This window comes from Anas acuta, chromosome 1, assembly GCF_963932015.1.
Source record: "Anas acuta chromosome 1, bAnaAcu1.1, whole genome shotgun sequence".
NCBI classification, from domain to species: domain Eukaryota; kingdom Metazoa; phylum Chordata; class Aves; order Anseriformes; family Anatidae; genus Anas; species Anas acuta.
The window spans coordinates 124,701,237-124,726,820 of record NC_088979.1 but is presented as its reverse complement, the minus strand read 5'-3'; the positions used below and the strand labels follow the sequence as shown (position 1 = coordinate 124,726,820).

General features: G+C 42.0%; 1 protein-coding gene across 3 annotated transcripts in view; it reads left to right on the top strand.

Annotated features, from left to right (window-relative positions):
* The first annotated feature begins 212 nt into the window (after positions 1-212).
* The window catches only part of TSPAN9 (tetraspanin 9), a 173,253-nt gene continuing 147,881 nt past the window's right edge, over positions 213-25,584 (top strand). Inside the window, exons 1-2 of one of the 3 annotated variants that reach the window (XM_068700557.1) lie at positions 213-542; positions 13,692-13,736. In XM_068700557.1, coding sequence (XP_068556658.1) covers positions 228-542; positions 13,692-13,736 — 360 coding nt within the window. In that variant the 5' untranslated portion in view covers positions 213-227. The remainder of the gene's footprint in view (positions 543-13,691; positions 13,737-25,584) is intronic. The other 2 variants (XM_068700560.1, XM_068700566.1) reach the window with 2 other exon arrangements.

Genomic DNA, 25,584 nt, shown 5'->3' with positions numbered 1-25,584 from the left:
CTGCCCTGCAGAGCGCAGTAGATGCTCAGCTGCAGGCCCCGCAGGACAGCAGAGGCAGCTGAGGGAGGGAGACGGAAGGTGCTCCCCGCAGCCTTCGACTGCAGTCCCCTAAGTTTGTGAGGGTCCAGAAGGGTGCTGCCCCTGGCACTCATTTTGGGGATGCCCCAGGGGTCCCGTGGCGGACACCTCGGGCCACGGGTGAGTAGGCTCCAGGCAGAGCTCCCCAAATGGGAGGCGGTACGGGATGGCCGCAGCCTCTCGCTCCGAATTCAGCCGGGTCGGCTCCCGGATGCGCGGCGCTGCTGGGGCGAGCCCCGCTGGGGGCCGGGGCCGGTGCAGCTCCCTCCCCTCGGCGGGGCTGGAGCCGGCCCCTGGGCAGCGCCCCCAGCTCCTCCCCGCTCTGTAGGGCCGGTCCGAGCCCCTCCTCCCGTTTCCGCTGGCAGGAGCTGGAGCCGTGTCCTGCCGTGCCTGTGCAGCTCCCTCAGGACTCGGCCCTATCCGGCCCGGCCCGGCCCAGCCCAGCGCGGTCCGGGGACGTGCGGGTGAGCCCCGGCGGCGTGGGGTGCAGGGAGCCGGAGGGAAAAGTTGCGGGCGCTTCCCGGCCTCGGGGAGGGGAAGCAGCGGGGCGGAGGGGGAGAAGCCGGTGGCGGGGGGTGCTGCGTGGTGCCGGAGTTGCGGCCTGGCGGGTAGAGGCGCTGGGGAGCGGCGGGGACCCCGAGGGAGGGTGAGGGTGGGTGGCAGGGGTCGGGAGATGGGAGCTGAAAGCAGCGACACCGTCCCACCGCCCAGCGCCGGTGTGATTTCTTCTGCGGAAGCTGGAAAGTTAATGGAGAGGGACAAGGCGAGCCCAGTGGCTCCCGTGTACACGCTCCTGATCCGAGCCAGGGAACTTGTAGTGCCCATCTTCCAGCGGAGCAGATGCCTTCAGCCAGAGAGTGCTCCCTGCCACCAGGGGAAATACGCCTACGGCAGTGCTGCCCTGGACGAGGAGAGGAGCCTGCCTTTCTTCTCCCCTTGTGCAGCCCCTAGGGCTGCAGCACGATGTGAAGATGCCGACCCGAGCTGAGCCTTGGGTGGGTGGGAGCGGGGAGAAGCCCCCGCAGGAGGCAGAGCAGAGGTGAGATTGCCCCGGAGGGGAGGTAGCGCCGGAGGTGTTGCTGCAGGGAGAAGGCAATTCAGGGAGAAAGCCGTGGCTGCTGGAGGAGCTGACAGCTCTCAGAAGCTGCCACTGAGGTGCTTCCTGCCTCCCCGCTTTGTACGCAGAACTTGGCTCTGGGCTTTGTCTTTTCCTGTTCAAGCTTTTGGAAACTTTTCTCGATGAATCTTTGGGTGTTTACCTGTCACCCTGCTTCTGCTGTGGGGTGGGAGCTCCATGACCTCTGCCTCTCTTGAAAAGGCCTTCAGATCAGGAGATTTCAGATGGGCAGGGAGGAGGACCTGTGGTGTGGAGATGCCGTGTTGGGGAAAAACTAGAGTGCAAGGGTAAATAAAACTGTATTTCCTTACCTAGTGCTACTATCAAGTCTTGTTCTGCTTTTACACTGTATAGTTTTTATGGTTTGAACAACAGGGCTGGGAATGTGAACATCTGAATTTCTTGCCTGACTGCACTGTATTTATTTTAGGACTTTTGGTGGGTCACTTGGGATTTGACTGGAAAAAGTTAGGTATTCTCCAGAAGAACCGTGGAAGTCAAATTGTGCAGCTTGTTTTTGCTGTAATTCCCAGATGGACTTAAACGTTACCTTCACCATGTAGATGCAAACATTTGGCATATTACTGTAGCCAGTTCTACTATTTTTAGTAGCAGGTGCTACAGGTAGTTTTAAAGGATAATAATTACTGAAGAAATAAATTAATATGACTTATATCAGCATAGGATATGAACCAAACTTAGAACTTAAAATATTTAAAATTATTTCAAAAGATAATTTATCAATGTGGTATGTGTGTGGCTGATATCATCAAGGAAATCACTTTTCATGCTTCTGTGCCATTCGTTTCCATTTTACATTTTACTGAGCTCCTGAAATGAAAACTGATGAAGCTAATATAGCTTCTGCCTCCAGATCTTTTCCTTTCCTTCTTTATTTTTAGACCTGTGCTGTTCATGTTGCAAATTCTGCAGACAAGGGCTTTTTTCTAAAAAAAAGGGGCTGGAGAACTTGTCGCAAATTTGGTTTGGGGCACCTGTATTTTCTTTAAAACTGAATAATTCTAATTAATAAAATTGCGTGAGAAGACTTTGGGGTCAGAATATAACAAAGGTGGCATCACTTGCATTATTCAGACAAAGCTCAGAGGTGCAAGCAATCCTATTAATATCTCTTGAGGAGGGTGGAGGGTTAATTGTGAATGTCAGTGTTATCTTAGATACCATGATTATTTCACCAGAAAATATCAATTAGAGATGCATATTTCCAGTCCATGGTACTTAGTGAGACAGACGTTGGGGATGGGATGGCAGACACTGCCAAGCAAGAGTCCAGATTACCAGGCATGACTGTGGTAATGAGGTAGGTCCAAGGTCAAGTTGGGAAGTGAATCTGCGGGTCAGGTTAAGGCTCAGTGATGGTAACCGGGGTCAGACACAGTCCAGTTATCATGGGTCAGGTCCATAGTGATGCGGCAGGTCTGAGGTCAAGCTAGGAAGTCAGTCTGTGTGTCAGAGTGTGGCTCAAGTGAGTGGCCAGACAAAGGCACAGCTGTGACAAAGCTGGATACAGACACACCTACAACATAGCTCAGGCCGGGACTGAAGACCCAGGGCTGAGCTGAAATGGATCCTATAGGCCATTTGGCATAGCGGTTGTGGAGGCACTAGGTAAGGCTGATTAAGGTCTTTAAAGGCCTTTCATGCGCTCAGGGCCCTAATACAGTATGAGGGCCTGAGACTGAGAAATGGGCTTGTTCAGCCTTGAGAAGAGAAGGCTTTGATGAGACCTAATAGTATCCTTCTAGTACTTAAGAGAGAGTATTTAACAAGAAGACAGAACTATACTCTTCTCAGTGGTGCATGATGGTATGATGAGAGACAACAAACACGTTGAAACAAGTCGTACAAGCCAGATATAACAAAAAACTTTTCCACTGTGAAGACAGTCAAGTGTTAGAACAAGTTATGCAACGTCTGTCCTCACAGGCTTTTAAGACCTGAGTGGATAAAGCCCTGTTCTGACTTACAGCTGACCATGTGCTGAGCATCATTTGGACTAGATGACCTCCTCAGGTTTGCTCCAACATGAGTTTCTGATTTTAATATTAAGCAGCTGTTAGGTCTGGGAAGGAAGGAGGTATTTGTATGTGAAACTATGGCAATATTTGTAAGTACCAAAGATAAAGAATCATAGAATGCTTTGGGTTGGAAAGGACATTAAAGATCATCTAAATTGACACCCGCCCCCCCATGCCACACCTCCCACCAGACCAGGTTGCTCAGAGCCTTATCCAACCTGGTCTTGGACACTTCCAGGGATGGGACATCCACAGCTTCTCTTGGCAACCTGTTCCAGTGCCTCATCACCCTCACAGTAAAGAATTTCTTCCTTAGATCTAATCAAAATCTATCTGCTTTTAGTTCAAAGCCTCGTCTTCAAAGCCTCCATGTTCTATCAAAATACTCCCTGATAAAATCCCTCTCCTGCCTTCTTGTAGGCCCCCTTTAGGTATTGGAAGGCTGCTATAAGGTCTTCCCAGAGCCTTTTCTCCACATTGAACAACTCCAGCTCCCTCAGCCTGTCTTCACAGGAGAGGTATTGCAGCCCTTTGATCATCCTCATGTCCCTCCTCTGGACTCACTCTAATAGATCCACATCCTTCTTGTGCCCCAGAGCTGAATGCATTACTCCAGGTAGGGTGTCCTGAGAGCAGACTAGAGGGGGAGATTCACCTTCCTCAACCTGCTGGCCATACTTCTTTTGATGCAGCTCAGGATACTGAGCTGCAAGCATACGTTGCTGGCTCATGTTGAGCTTGTCATCAACCAACACCCCCCAGTCCTTCTTATCAGTGCTGCTTTCAATCCATTCTCCTCCCAGCCTGTTTTTGTGCTTTGGATTGCCCTGACCTCAGTGCAGGACCTTGCAGTTGTTCTTGTTGAACCTCATGAGGTAATCACAGGCCCACCCCTCAAGCCTGTCCAGGTCCCTCTGGATGGCATCCATTCTCTCCAGCATGTAGACCGCACTATGCAGCTTGGTGTCATCTGCAAACTTCTCAAATATGATGAACAGTGATCCTTGAATATTAACAAGATTTCTGAGTCCGTCTTCCCTCCAGGGCTTTGTCCCATGGTACTCTACCAAGCAGATCACTGAAGAGACCAAAGTCTGCCCTCCCAAAGTCCAGGGTAGCAAGTTTACTGTACTCTCTCCTTGCTGCTCTTATGATCCTAAACCACACCATTTCATGGTTACTGCAGCCAAGGCTGCCCTTGAGTTTCACATTCCTCACCAGCCCCTCCTTGTTGGTGACAATGAGGTCCAGAATAGCCATTCTCCTCATTGGCTTCTCTATGAGGAGAAACAGAAAAAGGTTTTAGGATGGTGATATGTTGCTAAGAAACTTAATAAGGGAATTAAAAAAAGTTAAACATTTTTCTCACTATGCTGTAGGCTTATGCTGGAAAGGTGTATGTGTAATGGGGTTAAAGAATCTTTCTTTTTGAAAATTTGCTTTCCTTTGGTGATTCCCAATGTACAAAATGGCTTCTTAGCTTGCCATCACTTAAAGATACTTCTGGGAGATGGTTAAGTCCTGTTCTTTCAGAGTTCATGTAGGAAGTGTGATGACAGTACATCATGCTGCCAAGATTGGGAAAAGACAGTGTATGATCAGGGAAAATTTTTTGTCTGAGGGCTGCCTTCTTTGACTCTAGAAAATGGAATAAATATGTCAGGATCAGGAGAGAACTTTCCCATTAGTGGTGTGGTTGTTATGGATATTAGGGCAGAATTAGTCCTGGCAGGGCCAGCTTCTTGATACCCAGAGAATGTGAGTGGATCAGAGATGGGTCTTTGCCATTTCCACTCTGTGTAGCGGTGCAATTGTGATAAAGTAGGGAAGTGCCGATGGACTGCCTTCTCTTTACTTACCATAATGCATGCTAGAATTTCATTGTGAATACAAATGCTCAATGGGAAGTTGTAAAATTCTGTGTACGTTTGCTCACATGTAACAAGATGCTCTATTGGAGATGAAAGAACTGTCACTCATCCATTCTGTCCTACCTCTCCATCTCTCCAAGTCTCTTAAAACTGTCATCCAGAAACTGTTTCTGCTGCTTCTTGCAGTCTATCTCACATGAATCTTTCGTTGCTGGATATAAATGCTATGCTTCCTGGGGAAAAAAACAAAAAAACAAACAAAAAAACAAACCAAACCAAACCATCACCTCATTTGCATGGCTTACTTTCTGTGATTCAATAACATGCTTTCTGTCCTGTGTTTGTGACGAGGCTGGAGACTGTTCTCTGTTAAAGAAGTTAGATGCTTTCCTCACTGCACAGGTGTTTGTGAGAAAGTCATGATGTATTTCTTGAGAAGTTGTCTATTAGTTATCTATTGCTACATTTGAAGGCATTGTTCTTAAACTGGCTTTTAACCCCTTTCTCACTTTTCCATCTCAGCCTGCTTTCAAAAACTCTTCCTCTTCACGCTCTATTAAACTGCTTCTTCCATTATTCCAAGCTCTTCCAGTCCTTGCTGTCCAAAATAAACCTTGAGGGATAGAGTTGGCAGCATAGGGCATGGTCATCGGGTAGACCCTGACTGCAAAGTTAACCAGGATGCATCTAACCTCTATGCTTCATACAGAAGAAAGGATAGTTAGGAAATATGGCATCCCCGGGAGGCAAAGAACTGCATTTTCATGGCTGTTAAACTGCCTGTTGAGGAGGGATAAAAAATCCTATTGTTGAAGAGCTTTTAAGATTGAGAATATAAAACAGGTAAGCATATTCTAGGGATAGCTCCAAGGAGATGAGGCAGATTAAATCGTAAGCATATGCTCCAATAAATACTTAAATGGACAAAGGTATTCATTGAGCGTAGTGTTTCTTTGCAGTGATATGAATATGATTTTGTGATAGCACTGAAGTGATAACATCATTTTAAAAGATTTGAAGTTTGAATCATAGAATATCCCGAGTTGGAAGGGACCCATAAGGATCATCGAGTCCAACTTTTGGCACCACACAGGTCTACCCAAAAATTCAGACCATACGACTAAGAGCACAGTCCAAATGCTTCTTAAACTCCAACAGGCTTGGTGCTTTGACTACATCCCTGGGGAGCCTGTTCCAGTGCGTGACAACCCTCTCAGTGAAGAACATCTTCCTGATATCCAGCCTGAACCTCCCCTGTCTCAGCTTGACTCCATTCCCTCAGGTCCTATCACTGGTCACTAAAGAGAATAGATCGGTGCCTGCCCCTCCGCTCCCCATTGTGAGGAAGCTGTCGGCTGCGATGAGGTCCCCCCTCAGCCTCCTCTTTTCCAGGCTGAACAGGCCCAGTGACTTCAGCTGCCCCCCATACGTCTTCCCCTCTAGGCCCTTCACCATCTTCATAGCCTTAAGTTTGCATTGATCTTTATTTCAAAATGTATAACAGGAAAGTTTTTAAGTTCTTTTGAAGGTTTTTCCTTTTGCTGCCAGAGTTCTCCATTATAATACAAACTCCGTTGTGCTACTCTAATGCCTGATATTTCTGAAGGTGGAAGTGACTAATAGCTGGAGTGTTTATTTCCATGATCCCTGTTGTAAAAAAAGGAAGCACATCACATTAACTAGTGAAAAGCTGATTGTATTTCTGAGGCCAAGTTACTGCGTGTCTCTAGAATCAGCTGTGAACTGAGCTTTAGTTTCTATACCGGTGTTAAAACGGAACTGTCTTTGCTGTGGACAGTCTTTACTGATTTGTGGTTGCTTGGACTGTTCTGTATATTCTCATGAAAAGGATATGATGGCTTCCGTGAACCTCATGCAGTCATAGGACCAGGAGAGTGGTGTTATCCTTATGTGGTGTGTCTGGGGAGAAGACAGAACGAGACTGGAGAAGAAACCCAAGGGGTACTAAGTAAGAAGTCAGTAGGCTAAGGGAGAGGAAATCTGCAGCTGTCCATGGGGAGGAAGGACTGAAAAGGAAGGATGAGGTGGTGCTGAAAAGAGAGGAACAGAAGAAAAGCTGAAATACCACACCCAACGGGTTTGAAAGGGCTTTAGAGCTTGTAGCTCTGTGCTAGAAAGCTGCTGATCAACTCAAATCATAGAAAGTGTAGGTCTTTGTGGACCTTGTGGTGTCATTCAGGTTTACTCCTAATTAAAGTCATTTGAACTGAAGGACTGAGGGAGGAAGTGCTTGAAGCTGAAGGAATCCTGAATTTAGGAGACTGGTGGGAAGGACTTGGGAAAAATAACGTGACAAAGCTAGGTAAGTATTTTCTGATTAGTAGACTCTTAATAGAATCACAGAATGGTTAAGGCTGGGAGGGACCTCCGGAGATCATCTAGTCCAGCCCCCTTGCTTAAGCAGGATCACATAGAGCACATTGCACAGGATTATGAGCAGGTGAATTTTGAATATCTTCAGAAAAGGAGACTCCACAGCATCTCTGGGCAACCTGTTCCAGTGCTCTGTCACACCCACAGTAAAAAATATATTTTACTAGATATTGCCTCATATTCAGATGCAGTCTGTCCCTTCATCCAGGTCATAAACGAGTAAGTTGAATAGTACTGGACCCAGCACTGACCCCTGGGGGACACTGCTAGCCACAGGCCTCCAACTAGACTCCATGCCACTGATCACAACCCTCTGAGCTCTGCCATCCAGCCAGTTCTCAGTCTCACTGTTCACTCATCTATCCCATGCTTCCTGAGCTTACCTATGAGGATGTTGTGGGAGAATGTCAAAAGCCTTGCTGAACTCAAGGTTGGCAACATCCATTGCTCTCCCCCCATCTACCCAACCAGTCGTTCCATCACAGAAGGCTATCAGATTGGTTAAGCATGATTTTGCCTTGGTGAATCCACGCTGGCTAAGTCTGATAACCTTCTTCTCCTCCACGTGCTTGGAGATGACCTCCAGAATGAGTTGTTCCATCACCTTTCTAGAGGTGGAGATGAGGTTGACTGGCCTACAGTTTCCTGGGATCTCCTTCTTGACCTTTTTGAAGACTGGAGTGACGCTTGTCTTTCTTCCAGTCCTCAGGCACCTCTCCTGTTCTCCATCACCTTTCAAAGATGACATAGAGTGTCCTAGCAGTAATGTCCTCCAGCTCTCTCAGCACTCATGGTGCATCCCATCTGGGTGCATGGATTTGTGGGTTTCAGATTTGCCTAAATGATCTCTAACCTGATCCTCCTCGACCAAGGGAAAGGCTTCCTTTCTCCAGGTTTTCTCTTTTCTCTAGGGTCTGGGATTCCTGAGGGCTGGTCTTAGCAGTGAAGACTGAAGCAAAGAAGGCATTTGGTAACTCTTCCTTCTCTGTATCCTTTATCACAAGGGCACCTACCCCATTCAGCAGTGGACCCACATTTTCCTTAGTCTTCCTTTTGCTACTGATGAGTTTGAAGAAGCCCTTCATGTTGTCCTTGATATACCTTCCTAGATTTAAATCAAATTGGGCAATAGCCTTCCTTATTGCATCCCTGCATGTTCTGATGACATTCCTATATTCCTCCCATGTGACCTGTCCCTTTTTCCACATTCTGTATACTTCCTTCTTCTGTTTGAGTTTTGCCAGGAACTGCTTGCTCATCCATGCAGGTCTCCTGCCCCCTTTGCTTTTATCTGTTTTCAGGGATTGTACTGCTCTGTATGACTTCTACATAATCATCATGAATTTCTAAATGAATGTATCTACAGAGGGACAAAGACTGAGGGACAGCCTTGTATACTCTACTATTACTAATCCAAGTTCCTAGTCTTTTGCAATTTGGTAGTGAATGTGGCTTATGGCAGTATGATGATGAGCAGTGTTTTCTACGGTGATTGCAGCTGCACTCAGAATGCATGTTGAGCATAGGCAAGAAGACTTTCTGTTTCTTTCTGTTTGGGTTTTCTCATTACTATAGGTTTAATAATGCACAAATGTTTCTGAAAGCTTGTTTTCTTTTCTCTGTGCCTATTTTTTTTTTTTTTTAGTCCATTAACTCCAGTTGCAGTTCAGTGGAAGGTGGTTCTTCACACAGTGTTCAGCTTTGTTTTGAATCATACTATGATTTCTCAGATGTGTACTTATCCCCGAATCAGCTTTGGATTGCATGTTAAGAATCTAGCCTTATGTGAATGAAGGTTGTTGCCTTGCTTTGTTTGAAGAAAGTGCAGCTGAGGTTATGAAGGATCAAAGGCAACATCCTAAGAATGTATAGCATAGTTTCCTCATTAATTTGAGGATAGTATACAGACTATTGTTTATATATATTTATACACACATGGGGAAAATACTGTCACTGAAATGGAATAATGGCCCTGATAATAGAAAAGACCTGTACTAACAAGCTGTCCAGAGCTTGTCTTCTTGTAAAGTAAAACTAAATGGTTGGCTTAAATGCCTGTAAAAGAAATTTTCCAAATATAAATAGCTTAAAGTGATTCTCTTTCTTACAGCAGAATACTTGGTATTCTGTGCAGAGCTGCTGTACAAAGTTTTGGCAGGTAATGGTGTCTGAGTGCTAAAAAGTCTCTTGCTGATCTGTTTCCCAGCAGTGCAGAATGTGACAGAACAGGTGACAATCCTGCATTTCATAGCACTTGTGATGCTTGATAGCAACAGAGGCAGCTAGAGGGAGCATATAAATTGCATAGATACCTATTGCCTAGCTATTTGGTATTGTAAAAGATGAACGGCAAAGGGGAAGAATTGCAGCTCTGGAAAAATTTGTCACTTATTCCCCTCAGAACCACTTGAGATGAAAGAAAGGCTGGATCTTATACTGTGAAGCTCTTCCTGTTTTAGATGGGTAACGGGGAAGGAAAAGGACAGTATTTAGAATCATAGAATCATAGAATATCCTGAGTTTCAAGGGATCCATAAGGTCATCAAGTCCAACTCCTGGCTCCACACAGGTCTACCTAAAAATTCAGACCATATGACTAAGTACGCAGTCCAAACGCATCTTAAACTCTGACAGGCAAGTGACTACGTCCTTGGGGAGCCTGTTCCAGTATGTGACAACCCTCTCAGAATTTAGGTGAATGTGGTCATAGAATAGGATAAGAAAGACGTGGTAAAAATAATTGCTAAGACCAGTGTTCCACAGAGATGTGAAAGAGAGGAAGAGACTTCATTGTGAATAGGAGTTGTTTGGGAGAATTTTCTATTCCAAATATAGAAGCCAAAGTGAAAAGGACTCTGAAGGAGAAGGGATCTTCTGAGGAGAACCAGGAGGAGGAAATAAGAACAGATTCTTAAGTTCCCCCACCAACGGCACTTCATCTGTGTGGCTTTCAGTTTTCCACGTTCCTTATTGTTCCACCCTTTCTTGATGGGATGGTCACCACAGAATATCTCCTGAGAGTTCTTATAGAAATTGTCCCCTTTTAAGTCTTTTTTTTTTTTTCTTTAAAAAAAAATAATATCTCAGGACATTGTTTTTGTAAGGCAGTAAGTTTTCCCTTATCACCTGCACTAGCTTCTTTCACTTTCTTGCTCTTAGGCTTTCCTTTTCTTACTCTACTAGTTGCCAGGTATCTCCAGGCAATATTTATTATGCCTTGCTTTCTCTTTTGTAAGCAAAAGTCCTGTTACAGCCTCATTGTAACCTGGTTCTCCCAGCTAGTTTCCTAATTTTCTCTATGTAGTTTTTGTCTCCACTTCTTCTTGTTCTCTTATTCATCAATTCCTCTTTGAAGAGCTGAGGAAGCTCATTCTGCGTAAGAACTATGTATTCCATTTTGGTGTGTGTAATCCGTTTGTTCCTCCCTCTTATTTTTACATTAAACCATACCAGGGGAAACAAAACTAGTTCAAGTCATTTAGATATCCAGCTGTTTTTTCTAAACTGTTTTTTTTAGGAACTTCAACTAAAGGGAAATGTTGCTACATGTGGGAATCTTCACCTTTCTTCCTGCTTTAGTAAATAGTATTTCTTTCCTCTGTTTTATAGATTTTTCTTCAGGCACTTGTCCTCTTTGGATTTGCTAAGATATCCCTCTCCTTGACTCTTAAGATGCACGGACTGGTTAAATTCTTTGATCCATGTTTCTCTGAAGTCAGTAGAAGATAGCTGTCAGGCTTTCTGCTTGAATTACTACTGTTACTAGCCCTGTTACTGTTTCAAAGATCTTCAAGTGGTTAGTAATGTAGCCTTTATTGCAGTTAATTAAAGGAACTCATCCAGTGCTTCAGATACAAAATATTGCTACAGCGAACTTGAAACTGCCAGTGACAGCCAAAGTTGGTACTTACCTAATGGCAATAGTCCAAGGCATTCATTAAAAAAGCAAACAGACTTTGCTTGCCTGTGGGACATGATTTGAGGAACTGAAAGGCACATAATGCTTTATTTCAGAGGACTGAGTGTTGTGATATAGCAATGGTTACGAGGAGATAAATACCTACCAATCAGTGAGCTTTCTAGAAGAGGAAGTTCTGTGTTTTCTTTTGTGGTTTGCTAACCCTCATGTTTTAGGACGTGAGGGTTAGTTATGCAGCCCTGTCTCTTGGCCTCCTGCTGGGAGCAATGGGTTGTACAGGTTGCCTGGCTGTTGAGTAGAGTTCCCCACATGTATATGCAACCAGATGAAAGATGCAGGTTTTTGAGGGACTCAGAGTTTATCCGTTTCTTTCATCATCATTTGTTGTAATAACCTGTACCTACGTGAGTCCTGTAGTAACTATTGGAGGGCATGAATGAACTTTTCTGTTGCATGTGCCTGTGAATTGTCTTCTCACCAGTTCTGCTTTGTCCGAAGATTCATGTTTCTTTGTGTTTGTTACCAACATTTACTTTGATCCACACCAAGAGCTCTTTCCTCTAATATTTTTATTGGAAAAATTTTATTTTTCTTTCTTAATTTTACTGTAGACACCTGGCTTACATGAAACCAAGCAGTGTTCCTCTGATGTGGCTAGGACTGCTACCTGGCGCTGGATTACATGGCTCAAAGGACTCCCTTCAGACCATCTCTGACTTTGCTGCAGATCATGCTGCATTCATAGCAGGCTTGATTCAGTAGTGAATAAAGTTTGTCCTTTAAGATGTAGATGATAGTCTACTACTGCATGTGGCATGAGTTTGACTAATCAGCTAATGTCTATGTAGTGGAACTGTGGGAATTGTGGATTATTTCATTCTTTTTAAAATTAATTTTAATTTTTGCTAAGCCAGATTTGAATTCAGCAGGATTAATTCAGTTGCTAATGTCTATTTTGTCTCTAGAGAATTAACTGCATGTTCTTGACATACAATCATAATGTTGGGGTGAGCTTTATTTTCATATAGTGTTAGTTCACTTTATGGAAGGTATGTATAACTGATGTGTATGATAAGAGGTGCCCATGTGCTAGAGAAGCTATAGTAAATAGACTGTGTGAACTGTGAAATCAACAAGACTTTCTCTTATTATTGGGTGCAATGGTTAATGTGAGATAAATTAATTCTTAAACTGGAATGTACAAATATACGAAGGTGAAGGCAACTAATCATGTCCATGTTCACTATTCTGAAAAGGGCAGTAGTCAGTTTTGAAAACGCTATTCACAAAATCAGATTTTTTTTTTTTACTTTCAAAAATGCCTTATATTAGAAATCTGAAAACATTTAGAAATCAACTATTTTCTTATAGATATGCTTGAATTTTTTGTGACTTCTAGTCTTTGGAAATAGTATTTCAGAATCATACATGATAAAGTGATGCAGGTTGAGGGAAAACATTCATTTAAAAACAACAGCAGCTATTTTACAATGGAAAAGTTTCTGTTCACCAGGTTTTACAGAGATTTATAAATAATCAGTCTGTACTTCTTGTATGCAGTTGCAATAATTTTTATGAGGTTTTAAACATTGGAGACAGTACTGTTCTGTAACTTCTCTTCATGTTACTAATGGAAGTCCTGGACTCAGGCTGGCCAGTTTGCTATTTCTGCAGCACTCTTCTACCATTGTTGTGGTGCTGTTACAGCCATGATAGTACCAGTATGAATTGTAGAAAGCGAGGTACTTTGTGTTGTTTGTTTTTTTGTGTAATTTTTCATTACAGCAGTGGTCTATCATACTACAAGCAGAGATGGGACCAGTCAGAAAGTGGGACTAGTACAGGAAACCTCAGCAGAAGTCTTGTTTAATCAGTTCTTGCTGTTGTAAACATGTATGTCATCGAGTGTCTTGGTGGTGATAAGGGACCTAACTACAAAGGGGACCAGTAGTTCTGATTTAACTTGACACACAAGGGTTTGCTTTTTCCCTTATTTTCTGCTTTCCCTTTGGTTTCTGTGAGTTTTCTTAATATTTTTCTATTACCAATATTTAAATTAATGCCTGGATGAAATTCATGTGTTATAATCTAGATACCAATGTTTAGACTTAATCCTTTTGTTCAGAAGCAGATGGGATTTGATGTAAAGTTGTTTTGTTTGTTTTTCTGTTTTTTCCTCAAGTCTTTTCTGTCCTCTTGAGGAAATTATGTTTGTGATATGAAGTGAGTCCACAAGGCAACAAGATTCACTTTGGTTTTCTTCATCTCTCCAGGTTTGTATGGGGACCTTTCCATTGGCATACATCCAATTGCCTCAAGTAAGAAAGCTCTCTGGTGATGGATACTCAGAATCAGACAAAGCAATCTTTAGTGAAGTTTAAGTTAATATTGAAGGGACATAAGTTGGGCCAACATTAAGCCCTTATGAAACCTTGTTGTAACCTGTTCTTGCCACAAATTCTGAGTGAGTTCAGAGTAAAGTGACTGCTGGTGCAGTTGCCTCTGAGTGCTACTTTAGATACCAAATCAATTGTAGTGAAGGAGGTCAGTAATTCTACTAATTATCTGCAAACATTGTTTTTCATAATTTTTCTTACCTGTCTCTGCCATTTGGAGGGAAAGGAAGCAGGGAAGATGCTGGATTGCTACTGATACAAAGTCTATGGTCCACTTTCATTAATCCACATAAGCTTTGTCCTTTTGTACAAGTGTACATTTATAAACAGACTTGGAAAAATAGTCTTATCTTTAAAGGACCTACTGTTACCCTTATGTTAGTTGTCCTATGGCAGCTGCAGGACGAGCTGCAGAGCTATTGCTTTGTGTTTTTGTACTTTCTTCTTCAGGGATTTAGCCTTGGCTAACAAGTGAGTGGACAATGTAGTACTGCCTGCCTTTCATTGCATTTCTGACATAGTGAGCTCAGTGAAAGGAAGGCAGGCAGACAGACACTTTCTTTGTCAAATGGTCATGGGATCCGCTGAAGGCTCCAAGGGGTGCAGACCTAGCAATGGGACCAGCAGAAAGATAATACTTCGCTTATACACTTGGCCTGCTATGAACTGTTGCATACCTTTGTGCTGCTCCACGGCTTCCCACAAAATGCAGTTCTTCATGAGCTGCCCAATATGGGTCTGTACCACAGGGGTCCATTCTTAAGGAATGGACTGCTTCAGCATGGGTCACCCAGGGAACAACAGCTCCCCCCAGACCCCCTGCTCCTGTGTGGGCTCCTCTCCACGGGCTGCAGCTCTGGCCTGGGGCCTGCTCCTGCGGGGGCTCTCCATGGGCCGCAGCCTCCTCCAGGCCACATCCACCTGCTCCACCGGGGGCTCCTCCATGGGCTGCAGCGTGGAGATCTGCTCCATGTGGGACCCATGGGCTGCATGGGGACAGCCTGCTCCACCAGGGGCCTCTCCATGACTTGCAGGGAAGCTTCTGCTCTGGTGCATGGAGCAAATCCTCCTGCTCCTCATTGACTTTAGTGTCTGCATTTTTTTTTTTTTTTGCCTTTATTCAGTGTGCTGTCCCACAGGCACAAGCAGTGTCTCTCACTGACTTGGCTCTAGCCAGTGGTGGGTCCCTTTGGAGCCAGATGGAACTGGCTTTTATCTAACAAGGGGCAGCTTCTGGACTCTTTTCACAGAGGCCACCCTGACGGCCCACCTGCTACCTAACCCATGCCACATACACCCAGTATAGATGCTTGTATAAAACTTGTGAGGACAACTGTAGGCAAAGAACATGTGTTGTACCTTTTGGGATGAGTGATTGGAGATTATGGTCTGTGAAGGAAAAACATCTCCTTCCTGCAATTGGAAAATGCAAATAATATGTTAGGTGAGGCTAAGAAAAAGAAGTGCTGAAGCTTTCCTTACTCTTGTATAGATCATCATTACAGGTGATACCACACAATGGCTAGTGTCGTTTTTTGAGGATATTGCACAGATGCATTGACCTTGGAAAACGTTTATATAAGGGAGAACTAAGAAGGATAATCTGTGGGATTTTTCTGTATCAAAACAATAGTTCTGTTTAACTGCATGGAAAATCTCACTTGTGGGTTCTCTAAGTTTTTGAGAAAAAATAATTACTGTATTAATGAAGTGCACAACTAGTTTAAAATCTGTACTTGTATTGGGCAGGAATAGCTTCAGGAACTTTCTGTTGCAAGACAAAGAGCGAAGAGATGATTGCGCAGTGTTAGATGTTGATATAGGTAACATCTGTGTTTGTAGTAGATAAGAGAATATTACAGTATATCAGATAAAGAACCTATGAAAATTTATGCTACAGCATTTAAGCCATTTGTAAAAAGCATTGATTTAGGCATAAAATATATTTCCTGTAAGACTACTGTGTGTTTTCACCTTGTAATGATTCTTTGGTTTACTTTTTGTATGTGTGTCATGCTCTGAATGGTGTTCTGTCAATTCCCTTGTAGGGCTCTACTCTTGGGTGGTGGAGCACACCAGTGAAAACCTAGCTGGGGAAGACTGAAATGCTTGATTCTTGGCCCACGAGTTTTCATTTTGTTTCTCCTTGTGCCACTTGACATGATTGCAGTTTTGTGATCTTTTTTTTTTTTGGCCCTATTTCCACCCCTTTAAAATTTGATACTATGGAAATTAATGCACCATTAACTATTTTGCTTAAACTAGTTTATATTATGAAAATGAGAATTCCCATGGCTGCCTTAACTCTGACCCGAGAAAAGAAAGCACACCAAGTGAGTGTCCTAAGTTACACAATTATGTAGCAGCAGGCACTAGGATATATATTATATGTGGCGAATATTTCCATTGCAAATCTGTTCCAAGTCCGTAACAGTGTCGAAATGCTAATTATGCTAAATGATTGTATTACACTGGTAAATCGGTATAGACTTGATTCCCAGGATGCTAATCTGTGAGTCATATCATCAAGGAGTGCAAAAGAATGCACACTCATCAAAAGAAAGAGAAGATAGATAAAGTTATTGAAACATTTTTCTTGCGTGCACAGGAATATGTAGTTTTCTACCCTTTCCGTTATGTTACTGAAATTATTTTCTCTGCATATTGAATATTTAGTATCCCTTGTCTAAAGCAGGCCTTTAAATTACATCAATTTCATTATTTTGATAATCAGTGTTAGCTACGGAATTTCAAATACTCCCTTACTGTAATTCAAGGATTTTATTTTCAAAGATGTCCATTTCTGTTAAGAAGATAGGATTTTGTCAGAATGGGAAATGTGATTTTTACTTTTTATGAAACATGCTTATATTTATACATATTAAAAAGTTGAATTTCTAGTAACTGATCAATAAAGTTATTGATAACATAATTCAATTTCTTACTAGTGTGTGGTGTTAACATTGAATGAAATACTTCTCATTTGAAATTAAATGCAGTGTATAGCAAAAGCTGTGGTAGGGAACTGTTCAATAAAGAAGTCAGACAGGTTGATTTTTTTATTACAAAGAGGCTACCAAGTCTGCTGTGTTCCAAAGACTACCGCCCCTCCCTACTTTTTCAAGTAGGATCAAGTGATACTGTAACAAGGAAATTCCAAAATATCAGAAAGGATTTTATGTCAAAATTTTATGTCATATTTTATGTCAAAAAGGAGGGGGAGCACAAGTAGTGTTCTCCTCTGTCCTCCCAGTTGGTGACTGGGACCCAGGAAGAAAGAGACGAATGCGCTGAGTGAATGATTGGCTGCAAGGCTGGTTTCATGCCAAAGGTTTTGGGTTCTATGAACTTGGATGCACTTTTGAGGGACCGGGCATACTAATGCCAGATGAGGCACATCTGACCAGGTGGGGCAAGAGTGTTCTGGGCAATAAGCGGGCTGGGGTTATCAGGAGGGCTTTAAACTACTTGCAGTGGGGAAAGGGGATGCACCTCTGCATGAAGAAAGCATACCTGAGAACTCTATCACTCTAAGTACCAGCAGGGAAATACTTGTGAACTGTCCCTATGCAGTCAGGAAGGGTTCTGGAAACGTGATACAACCGATTGCCCAGCTGGAGTGCCTCTACACCAATGCCTGCAGCATGGGAAACAAGCAAGAGGAATTGGAAACCATGGTGCAATTAGATAAATATGACCTGATTGCTATCACGGAAATGTGGGAAGGATCACATAACTGGAGCATTGGATTAGAGGGCTACAAACTCTTCAGAAGGGATAGACAGGGAAGAAAGGGAGGGGTTGTTGCCCTCTACATTAGGGAAGGGATTACTTGTGAAAAGTTGCCTCTGAGAAACAGCCACGGACAGGTTAAGAGCTTGTGGGAGAGAGCTAAAGACAATACCAATAAAGCACAGGTTGTAGTCGGGGCCTATTGCAGGCTGCCTGATCAAGGGAGCCTGTGGATGAGGCATTCAGGTTTCAACTACAAGAAGCGTGGTGCTCGCATGCTCTCATCCTGATGGGGGACTTCAACCAGTGGGATGTCTTCTGGAAAACTAGACAGCAGGCTGAAAGCAATCCAGAAGATTCCTAGAGTAGGACAACTTCCTGGTCCAGGTGTTAGACAAACCAGCCAGAGGAGAAGCGTTACTTGGCCCATTGCTCACCAGTGCGGAAGAGTTCATTAAAAAGGTCAAGATTGGAGGCAGTCTGGGCTGCAGTGAACATGCCCTGGTTGAGTTTGTGATCTCTAGGACTTACGGCCTGGCAAAGAGCAAAGTCAGGACCAGGAACTTCTGAAGAGCAAACTTCAAAGTATTTAAAGACCTAGTAGATGAGATCCCCTGGAACACCGTCCTGAGGGACAAAGGAGCTGAGCAGATCTGGCAACTCTTTAAGGATGATTTCCTTAGAGCACAGGAACTCTCCATCCCCTTGTGTAAAAAAGTGGTCAGGGAGGGGAGACAACAGGGATGGCTGAGCAAGGCAAGGATTCTATAGGTACATTGCTCAGAAAAGAAAGGCCAAGGAGAGTGTGCCCCTCTGATAAATGAGAAGGGTGGACTGGTACCAAACGACATGGAGAAGGCTGAGGTACTCAGCAACTTCTTTGCCTCAGTCTTTGCTGCTAGTCATGCTTCCCCAGTCTTTCATTTCCCTGAACCCATAGATGGAGGCTGGGGGAGCAAAGTCCCTCTGACTGTAAGTGAAGAGCAGGTTTGAGACCACCTGATGAAACTAAACAAGTACAATTCTATGGGGCCTGATGTCATGCATTCCAGGGTCCTGAGGGAACTGGCTGATGTAGTTGCCAAGCCTCTTTCCATCATATTTGAAAAGTCCTGGCAGTCGGGTGAGGTCCCTGTTGACTGGAAAAAGAGAAACATCACTCCCATTTTGAAAAAGAGTAGAAAGGAGGACCCAGGGAACTACAGACCGATGAGACTCACCTCTGTGCCTGGCAAGATCATGGAAAAGCTCCTCCTGGAAGCAATGTCAAGGCACATTCAAGACAAAGAGGTGATCTAAGATAGCCAGCATGGCTTTCAGTAAGGGTAAATCGTGCCTGATGAATGTGGTGACTTTCTATGACAAAGTGACTGCATCAGTTGACAAAGAAGGACTGACAAATGTCATCTACCTGGATTTCTGCAAGGCCTTTGACACAGTCCCACATGACATCCTGATCGCCAAATTGGAGAGATATGGATTTGAAGGATGGGCCATTCAGTGGATAAGGAGTTGGCTTGAAGGTCACACCCAGAGAGTGGTAGTCAATGGCTCTATGTCCTAATGGAGAATGGTGACAAGTGGTGTCCCTCAAGGGTCTGTCCTGGTCTGTTTGTTTAATATCTTTATTGATGATACAGACAGTGGGATTGAGTGCACCCTCAGCAAGTTCACAGATGACACCAAGCTGAGTGGTGCAGTCAGTACTACAGAAGGGACCTGGACAAGCTTGAGAAGTGGGCCTACATGAACCTAAAGAGGTTCAACAAGTCCAAGTACAAGGTGCTGCACCTGGGTTGGAGCAATCCCAGACACAAGGACAGACTGGTAGAAGAACTCATTGAGAGCAGCCCTGCAGAGAAGGACTTGGGGGTGCTGGTGGATGAAAAGCTCGACATGAACTGGCTTTGCAGTCCAGAAGGTCAACAGCATCCTGGTCTGCATCAGCAGAGGGGTGGCCAGCAGGTCTAGAGAGGTTATTGTCCCTCTCTGTTCTGACCTTTTGAGGCCCCACCTGGAGTACTGTATCCAGATTTGAGGCCTCCAGCACAAGGAAGATGTTGATCTATTAGAATGAGGAGGGCTACACAGATGATCAAGGGGCTGGAGCACCTCTGCTATGAAGAAAGATTGAGAGAGCTGGGGATTTTTAGCCTGAATAAGAGTAGGCTCTGGGGTGACCTCGTGAACCCAATTCTTGGGTTCTGATTTTTTTAAATGTCTGTAAAGCACTGAGCACCCTGATTGTTCTTACTTGTGGAATGAAATCCAAAAGGGTATAAGAGATGCTTTGTGATGGTATGTTTTTGGCAAGCAGCTATTTCAAATGAGATGGACATTTTAACACGTAGGATGTATTGAATAATGGGTTTTAATTCTTTGAATTGCTGTTGTAAAGAGGTAAGGTGGCACTATGCCTGACCAGCGTGGACTGTGGGTTCTCCTAGGGTGACCTAGGGTAACTCTTCAGGGCAGGCCTGTTTTTAATTTGTCTAGGGTTATTGCCCAGAAATTCTTTGTTCTGCATCAAACAGACTGAGGTACTGGGAGGAGGGCCTGAGAAATACTCTACAATTACAGGCTGTGGAGTTTAATCCAATTAAATCAAACAAGGAAGGTGGAAGAAGTATGAGAGCAGATTCGTTAACTTATTTGACTGTTACAGAAATAACTTGATTACCTGGTTGTATAAGAGGTGTGTATTTATTAAAATGTATGTAAAGCACACGGGTGTTCCACAGTCTAGCTAACATTTTGTTCATGTCTTATTTAAGTGAGTTCTTGACATAGGTCTGTGTTCTTTGTCATATAAATAGCTTGTTCAGTTAAATGAGTAATGGAATATCAGGTCTTCAGGCACGTTATTAAAAGTCCTGTTAAGGTAGTTTGAGGAAAAGAAAATTCCATTTGGCTACAGCCTTGGGATTGGCTTTTTGCAAGGTGATGGTAATTTCGCTTACAGGGGTCTGTTTCAAAATGCATTCTAAAGCCTCGAGGCAGAATTGTAAATGATCCCATCATGTAAGTTGCTAAGTAATACAATACAGCTAAGCTATAGTATGCCATAATCTTGAATTGCCATGTAAGAGCACCCCACTGGCAAAAGATAAATTAGTTATGGGGAAAGGAAAATGGTTTGTCCCAGAGGTATTGTTAATCACTGGTTCTCAGGTTGTTTGAACCTCGGATTTTTACTCCCATCATTAATTAACTTAGGAGGTGCTCTCTGGTGTCACCAAAGAAAACGGTTTCACCAAGAAAACTTTTTTTTTTTTTTTTTTTTTATTACTTCTGATCCATTAGAATATCAGATTTGTGGCTTTCTGCTACAGGTAGAATTTTTTTTTAAGCTTTTTGATGTGGAGAAACATTTTCACATAAGTCTTTAGTGACATACAAAACCAAATCTGCTTATGAAAGACTAAGTGAGACTCTCTTGCTCTTTGAGTAAGGCACAGAGGAAAGTGATTACTGATGTAGCATTATTGTCTGGTCTTCCTTAGCTTGTTTTCCTTGTTCCTTGTCACATAGCTCCTGCAGAGAGCTGTGGTTCTTGGCTGCCTTCCATACAGCAGTTCTAAAGCACGTCTATCTTTGAAAACAATTGGGTGCTTCTCTCTGGTTTGAGCTTGTCTCTGCTATGTAGGTATTTTGCTAATTAACTCTTTCAGAAGGATCATAACACATTTGTAAACTCACAGATAACACTAAGCTGAGATGAAGGGGAATATGAACATTCAGAAGACCACTGAGATAACAGAAATGAACTGGGATACAAAAATTGGAACCTGAACTTACAATTTTAAGTCTATAATGAGAGACTGAAATAAACACTTAGAGTTACAAAAATGGTATGTATTCAAGAAGGACTTTTTACTTCAAAGTGAGTTTCTGTAAATGTCTCATGTTTTCAAAACAGACATCACAAAGGATTCAAGCAAGTACACTAAGCTAATCAAATCTTCGAGTTTTAATTACTTAGCCCAAGTGAGCTCATCATCAGTTCAGGAGAATGCTCTTATTCCAAATGTATTTAGTTTTAGATATGTGTATATATAGTTATTATTTTCTTTAAAAAAAGTTATAATTTAAAATAGGATAGAGAAAAAAGTGAAGTTAAATACTGTTCACATTAGTGAGATGAAATGGGAAAGCCTCATTTTTAGCTGTGATGTGTATTGGTATTCATCTGCTAGCTTATTGGACAGCTGTGAACTAAATATAATTTGTTAAAGCAGTAGTTTCAGTCTTTCTATTTTCAGATAATAAACGTATTCTACTGGAAGCTCTCTATATGGTCAATTCAAACACACTTTGAACTCTGATTTTGAGCTACTGTATTAAAGTTCCTGTCCCAGCTACTCATGTCTACTTGCACATCACTCTCATGCTGCTCAGCTCCAGAGAAACTCTGTATGGCTGTATCTATTTATTTTTAGGAACTAATAAAATGAATTTACTAGAGTACCAAAACTTTCATAATCAGTGGTTTCTTTCTTTCTTTCTTTTATTTTATTTTATTTTATTTTATTTTATTTTATTTTATTTTATTTTATTTTATTTTATTTTATTTTATTTTATTTTATTTTATTTTATTTTATTTTATTTTATTTTATTTTATTTTATTTTATTTTGTGTAAAACTATTGCTCTTATTATTCCTGAACATTTTCATTCAGTACAGGAGAGAAATTAGGTCATATAGCTGTGTCTCCATGTGGACATAGGTGCATGTGTTTATTTTTTCCTTCTCTTTCAGGAATGAGCATTAAAAGTCTGGTTTGCCTATACATTGCTAGCAGTGGTAAGAATGATGGGAGGCACTGTGTGCATGGAGAATGAATTTTTCAAGGCTAAGAACAGAAATGGAATTCGGTGCCTGTGACTGTAGGCAGGACAGATGACACAGATTTGTGGGAAGCAGTTGAAAAAGCGGGACATCTCACCCTTACACGAAGGTTAGTTTGAATTGCGGCAGAAAGTGAACTTGAAGCAGAACCAGGCTTCACAGGGGCTCTGCCTCTGTCATGGGAATGCACAGTGTTGACAGTAGTTATTTTGCATTTGTTTCCAGATCAAGTAATCTATAATGGACTAATCACAGTGCTGCTGAATGAAAATAAGTTAATACCAGTTACTGGTAGTTACGGATGCAGTTTTTTCAAGTGGCTTATATTTTAGAATGTATTTGCTTTTTTTTTTTTTTTAAAACAAACAAACAAACAAACAAACATACTTTTGAAGTGGCAGCATACAACAATTAATTTATATTGTCTCCAGGGATTTATTTTTAGCTTGTGTCATGTTTACCTAAAGTATAGTTCAGTGATACATATTTCTCTGACACCATTTTCTGCTTTTTTTCTTACATGCCTCATATATATTGCAAAGTTTAAAACCTGGTAAGGAAGAATTTAATGAAGACTGCTTGTTGTGATGTGTACATTTTGTTCACTCTTTTGATGTTAATTTTTTAATGGGTGCAATAGAATTCAAACATAAAGCACTATGAGCAGTGTTACTTAAAATATGCCATGCTAAACCTGTTTTTTTTTTTTTTCTTTTTTTTTTTTTTCTCCCCTCTTCCCATGGTTCTAACTCCTTTTCATGTACTAAAAAGTAAAAGTTGTGCTAAGAGCTGATTTTTGTAGGGAGGCTTCGCAGAAAACCTGTCAAACATGCTCTTTGTCCAGCCACACCTTTGATACTTGCTACTATTAGAGTCAATCCAGAGACATGCAAGATGGGAAGAGGATGCCAGGACTGAACTGAATATTGATATTTTGCAGTCTTGAATAAGAACATCAGTAGGCTTGTAAAGTTGGTATCCTTCCTTGTATTTTATTACTATAAACTTGTTACTTAATTAAAAAAAAAAAAAAGAGTTTGTGGAAAGCTAATGAGCATGGCTGTATTCAAATATAAGCATGCTATTTATTACCTTTGGTGTGCATTGATGTGTATTTGGTTTTAAAAGCTAATGACTGAAATAAAAATCTTAGGAGCAGTGTTAAGTTTATTGTTAAGATTTCTTACAAGTCAAAAGTGTTGTCTGCTTTAGTCTACAGTTTGCTTTTTTTTTTTTCTTTAAGGCTGTGTACGGTGTCTTTATTTATTGGCATAATGCCGTATGCAATGGAGTTCTCAGCAGGGAAAGAGCTGGTGCCAAGGGATGTACATTTTTAGTGTTTCCTGCCTTTGTATTTTCGTGCAAGTGCTTCCTTTGATAGCAGAATATAATAACGCATAGACTGAACTCTACGTTTGTTTTTGTTGTTGTTGTTTGTGTGTGTGTGTGTGTGTGTGTTGTGTTGTTTTGTGTTTTATTTTTTAAACAGTTGTTACTTGTTCAGGAACAATGGATTACAGTAGACTAGTACCAGCCATCTACAAGTAATGGATGAGGGTGCAGTTGAGAGAATCCAGCCAAGCTCAGACAAATTCCTGTTTGTTAAAACATCCAGAGCTACCCAATTTGAAATGTATCAAATGAGGCTGATGAAGCTTAGGTGAATGAGGGGATAATAGCACAATGTGGAAGTAAAGAGTAGAATGGATATGGGAATTCTTTCTTTTAAAGGTAGGGTATGTAAAGAGAGAAACAAAAAAGTCACCTTCAACATTTTCATAGGTTTAGATACTGAAATTGTTCAGTGACTTTGTCCATTTTTCGTTCTCTGCTCTCAGTTTACAGCAAGTTGCAGATAAATTTCTTTACCCTTGTTTCAAAACAATGTATGTTAACTTACCTTATGCATTTTTATTTGCATAATTTCATGGACACCCAATCAGAACAAATGTGAAGTAAGTACTTAAAATTCAAAATACATACTATGGCTATATGATTAAATATGTTCTCTTATCTTACAATTTACTAGTCTTCCAAGATTCGTAAAAGAAAGGTTTTGGTTTCTTTTTGCCATGGTACAGGAAGAGGAGGTTCACATGAAAAGGTGGGAAAAACAATAAAAAAAGACTGTGTGTATTACTTTTCATAGAGCATATCATCATTATAGATTGTAGAAGTCATCATCAGGGTTTATGGTGGGGCTTTGAGATCAATCCATTTAAAAGAGTTCTGGAAGTATAGTTACATAATGAATACCCAAGTATTATACTCCAGAAATCTTACTTGGAGAGGGATTTCAAATGTTTGGGTTTAGCTTTTCAATCTATACCCTACTAACTATGTGTAATTAAGGATTTTCAAGTGGGAACAACTTGCAGGAGAGTCACTATTAGACAACTAATTTGTATTAAATTCTTGTCTGTCCCTGTGAGAATACAGCACTCACCATTTCAAGACTGCACACAATCCCACCTTTTATGTGAAGAGGCAGGCTGTGCATCACAGTGTGTTAGTTCTGGTCCGACCAAGATGCCAGGACAATTCCTCTTGATGGACCAGTGAACTTCTGGTGTTGTAAGAACACAGCACATGTGTGTTTCACCATGTGAAGGGAAGGTTGTTGCATGAGGTTGGATGCATGCTTCCTATTCAGCAGAAATGGAGGCATTTTCTTCCTGTTGCAGTAACTTTTGTCGTTATCTGTTCTAAACCGTATTTATCTTTTCTCCTCCTAAATATTTAACTCTGCTTCAGAGAGCCAGACTGCTTATTGTGACGCAATGCGTACTGCTGATAATGGTGTGAATAATGCTGAATTTTTTGACAGATTTCACAGAAATTCTGAACAATACTGGCTATGTAATGTGGGTGACTGTTTCAGTATGTGTAACTGAGAGTCATGGGTTCAAATCGAAGCCAAGTATTACGTCAGACTGTGTTCCAGGCAGTGATTTGTGTTGGCCCTGCTGGGTTACTGCTTTTCTCAGAGTTTGTGTCAGCAGCTCTATTCATGATTGACATGAAGTCTTCATCAAGATAATGGCATTAAAGGTGGGCCCTTCCATTGACTGGTGTTGGCAGACGCTTGACACTATTCAACTGGTAGCCTTCATGCTAATGATGGCTCTTATGGAGCAGATATGGAAGGATAATGGTACTATAGAGGGGATACAAAGGTCAAGGGTGACCA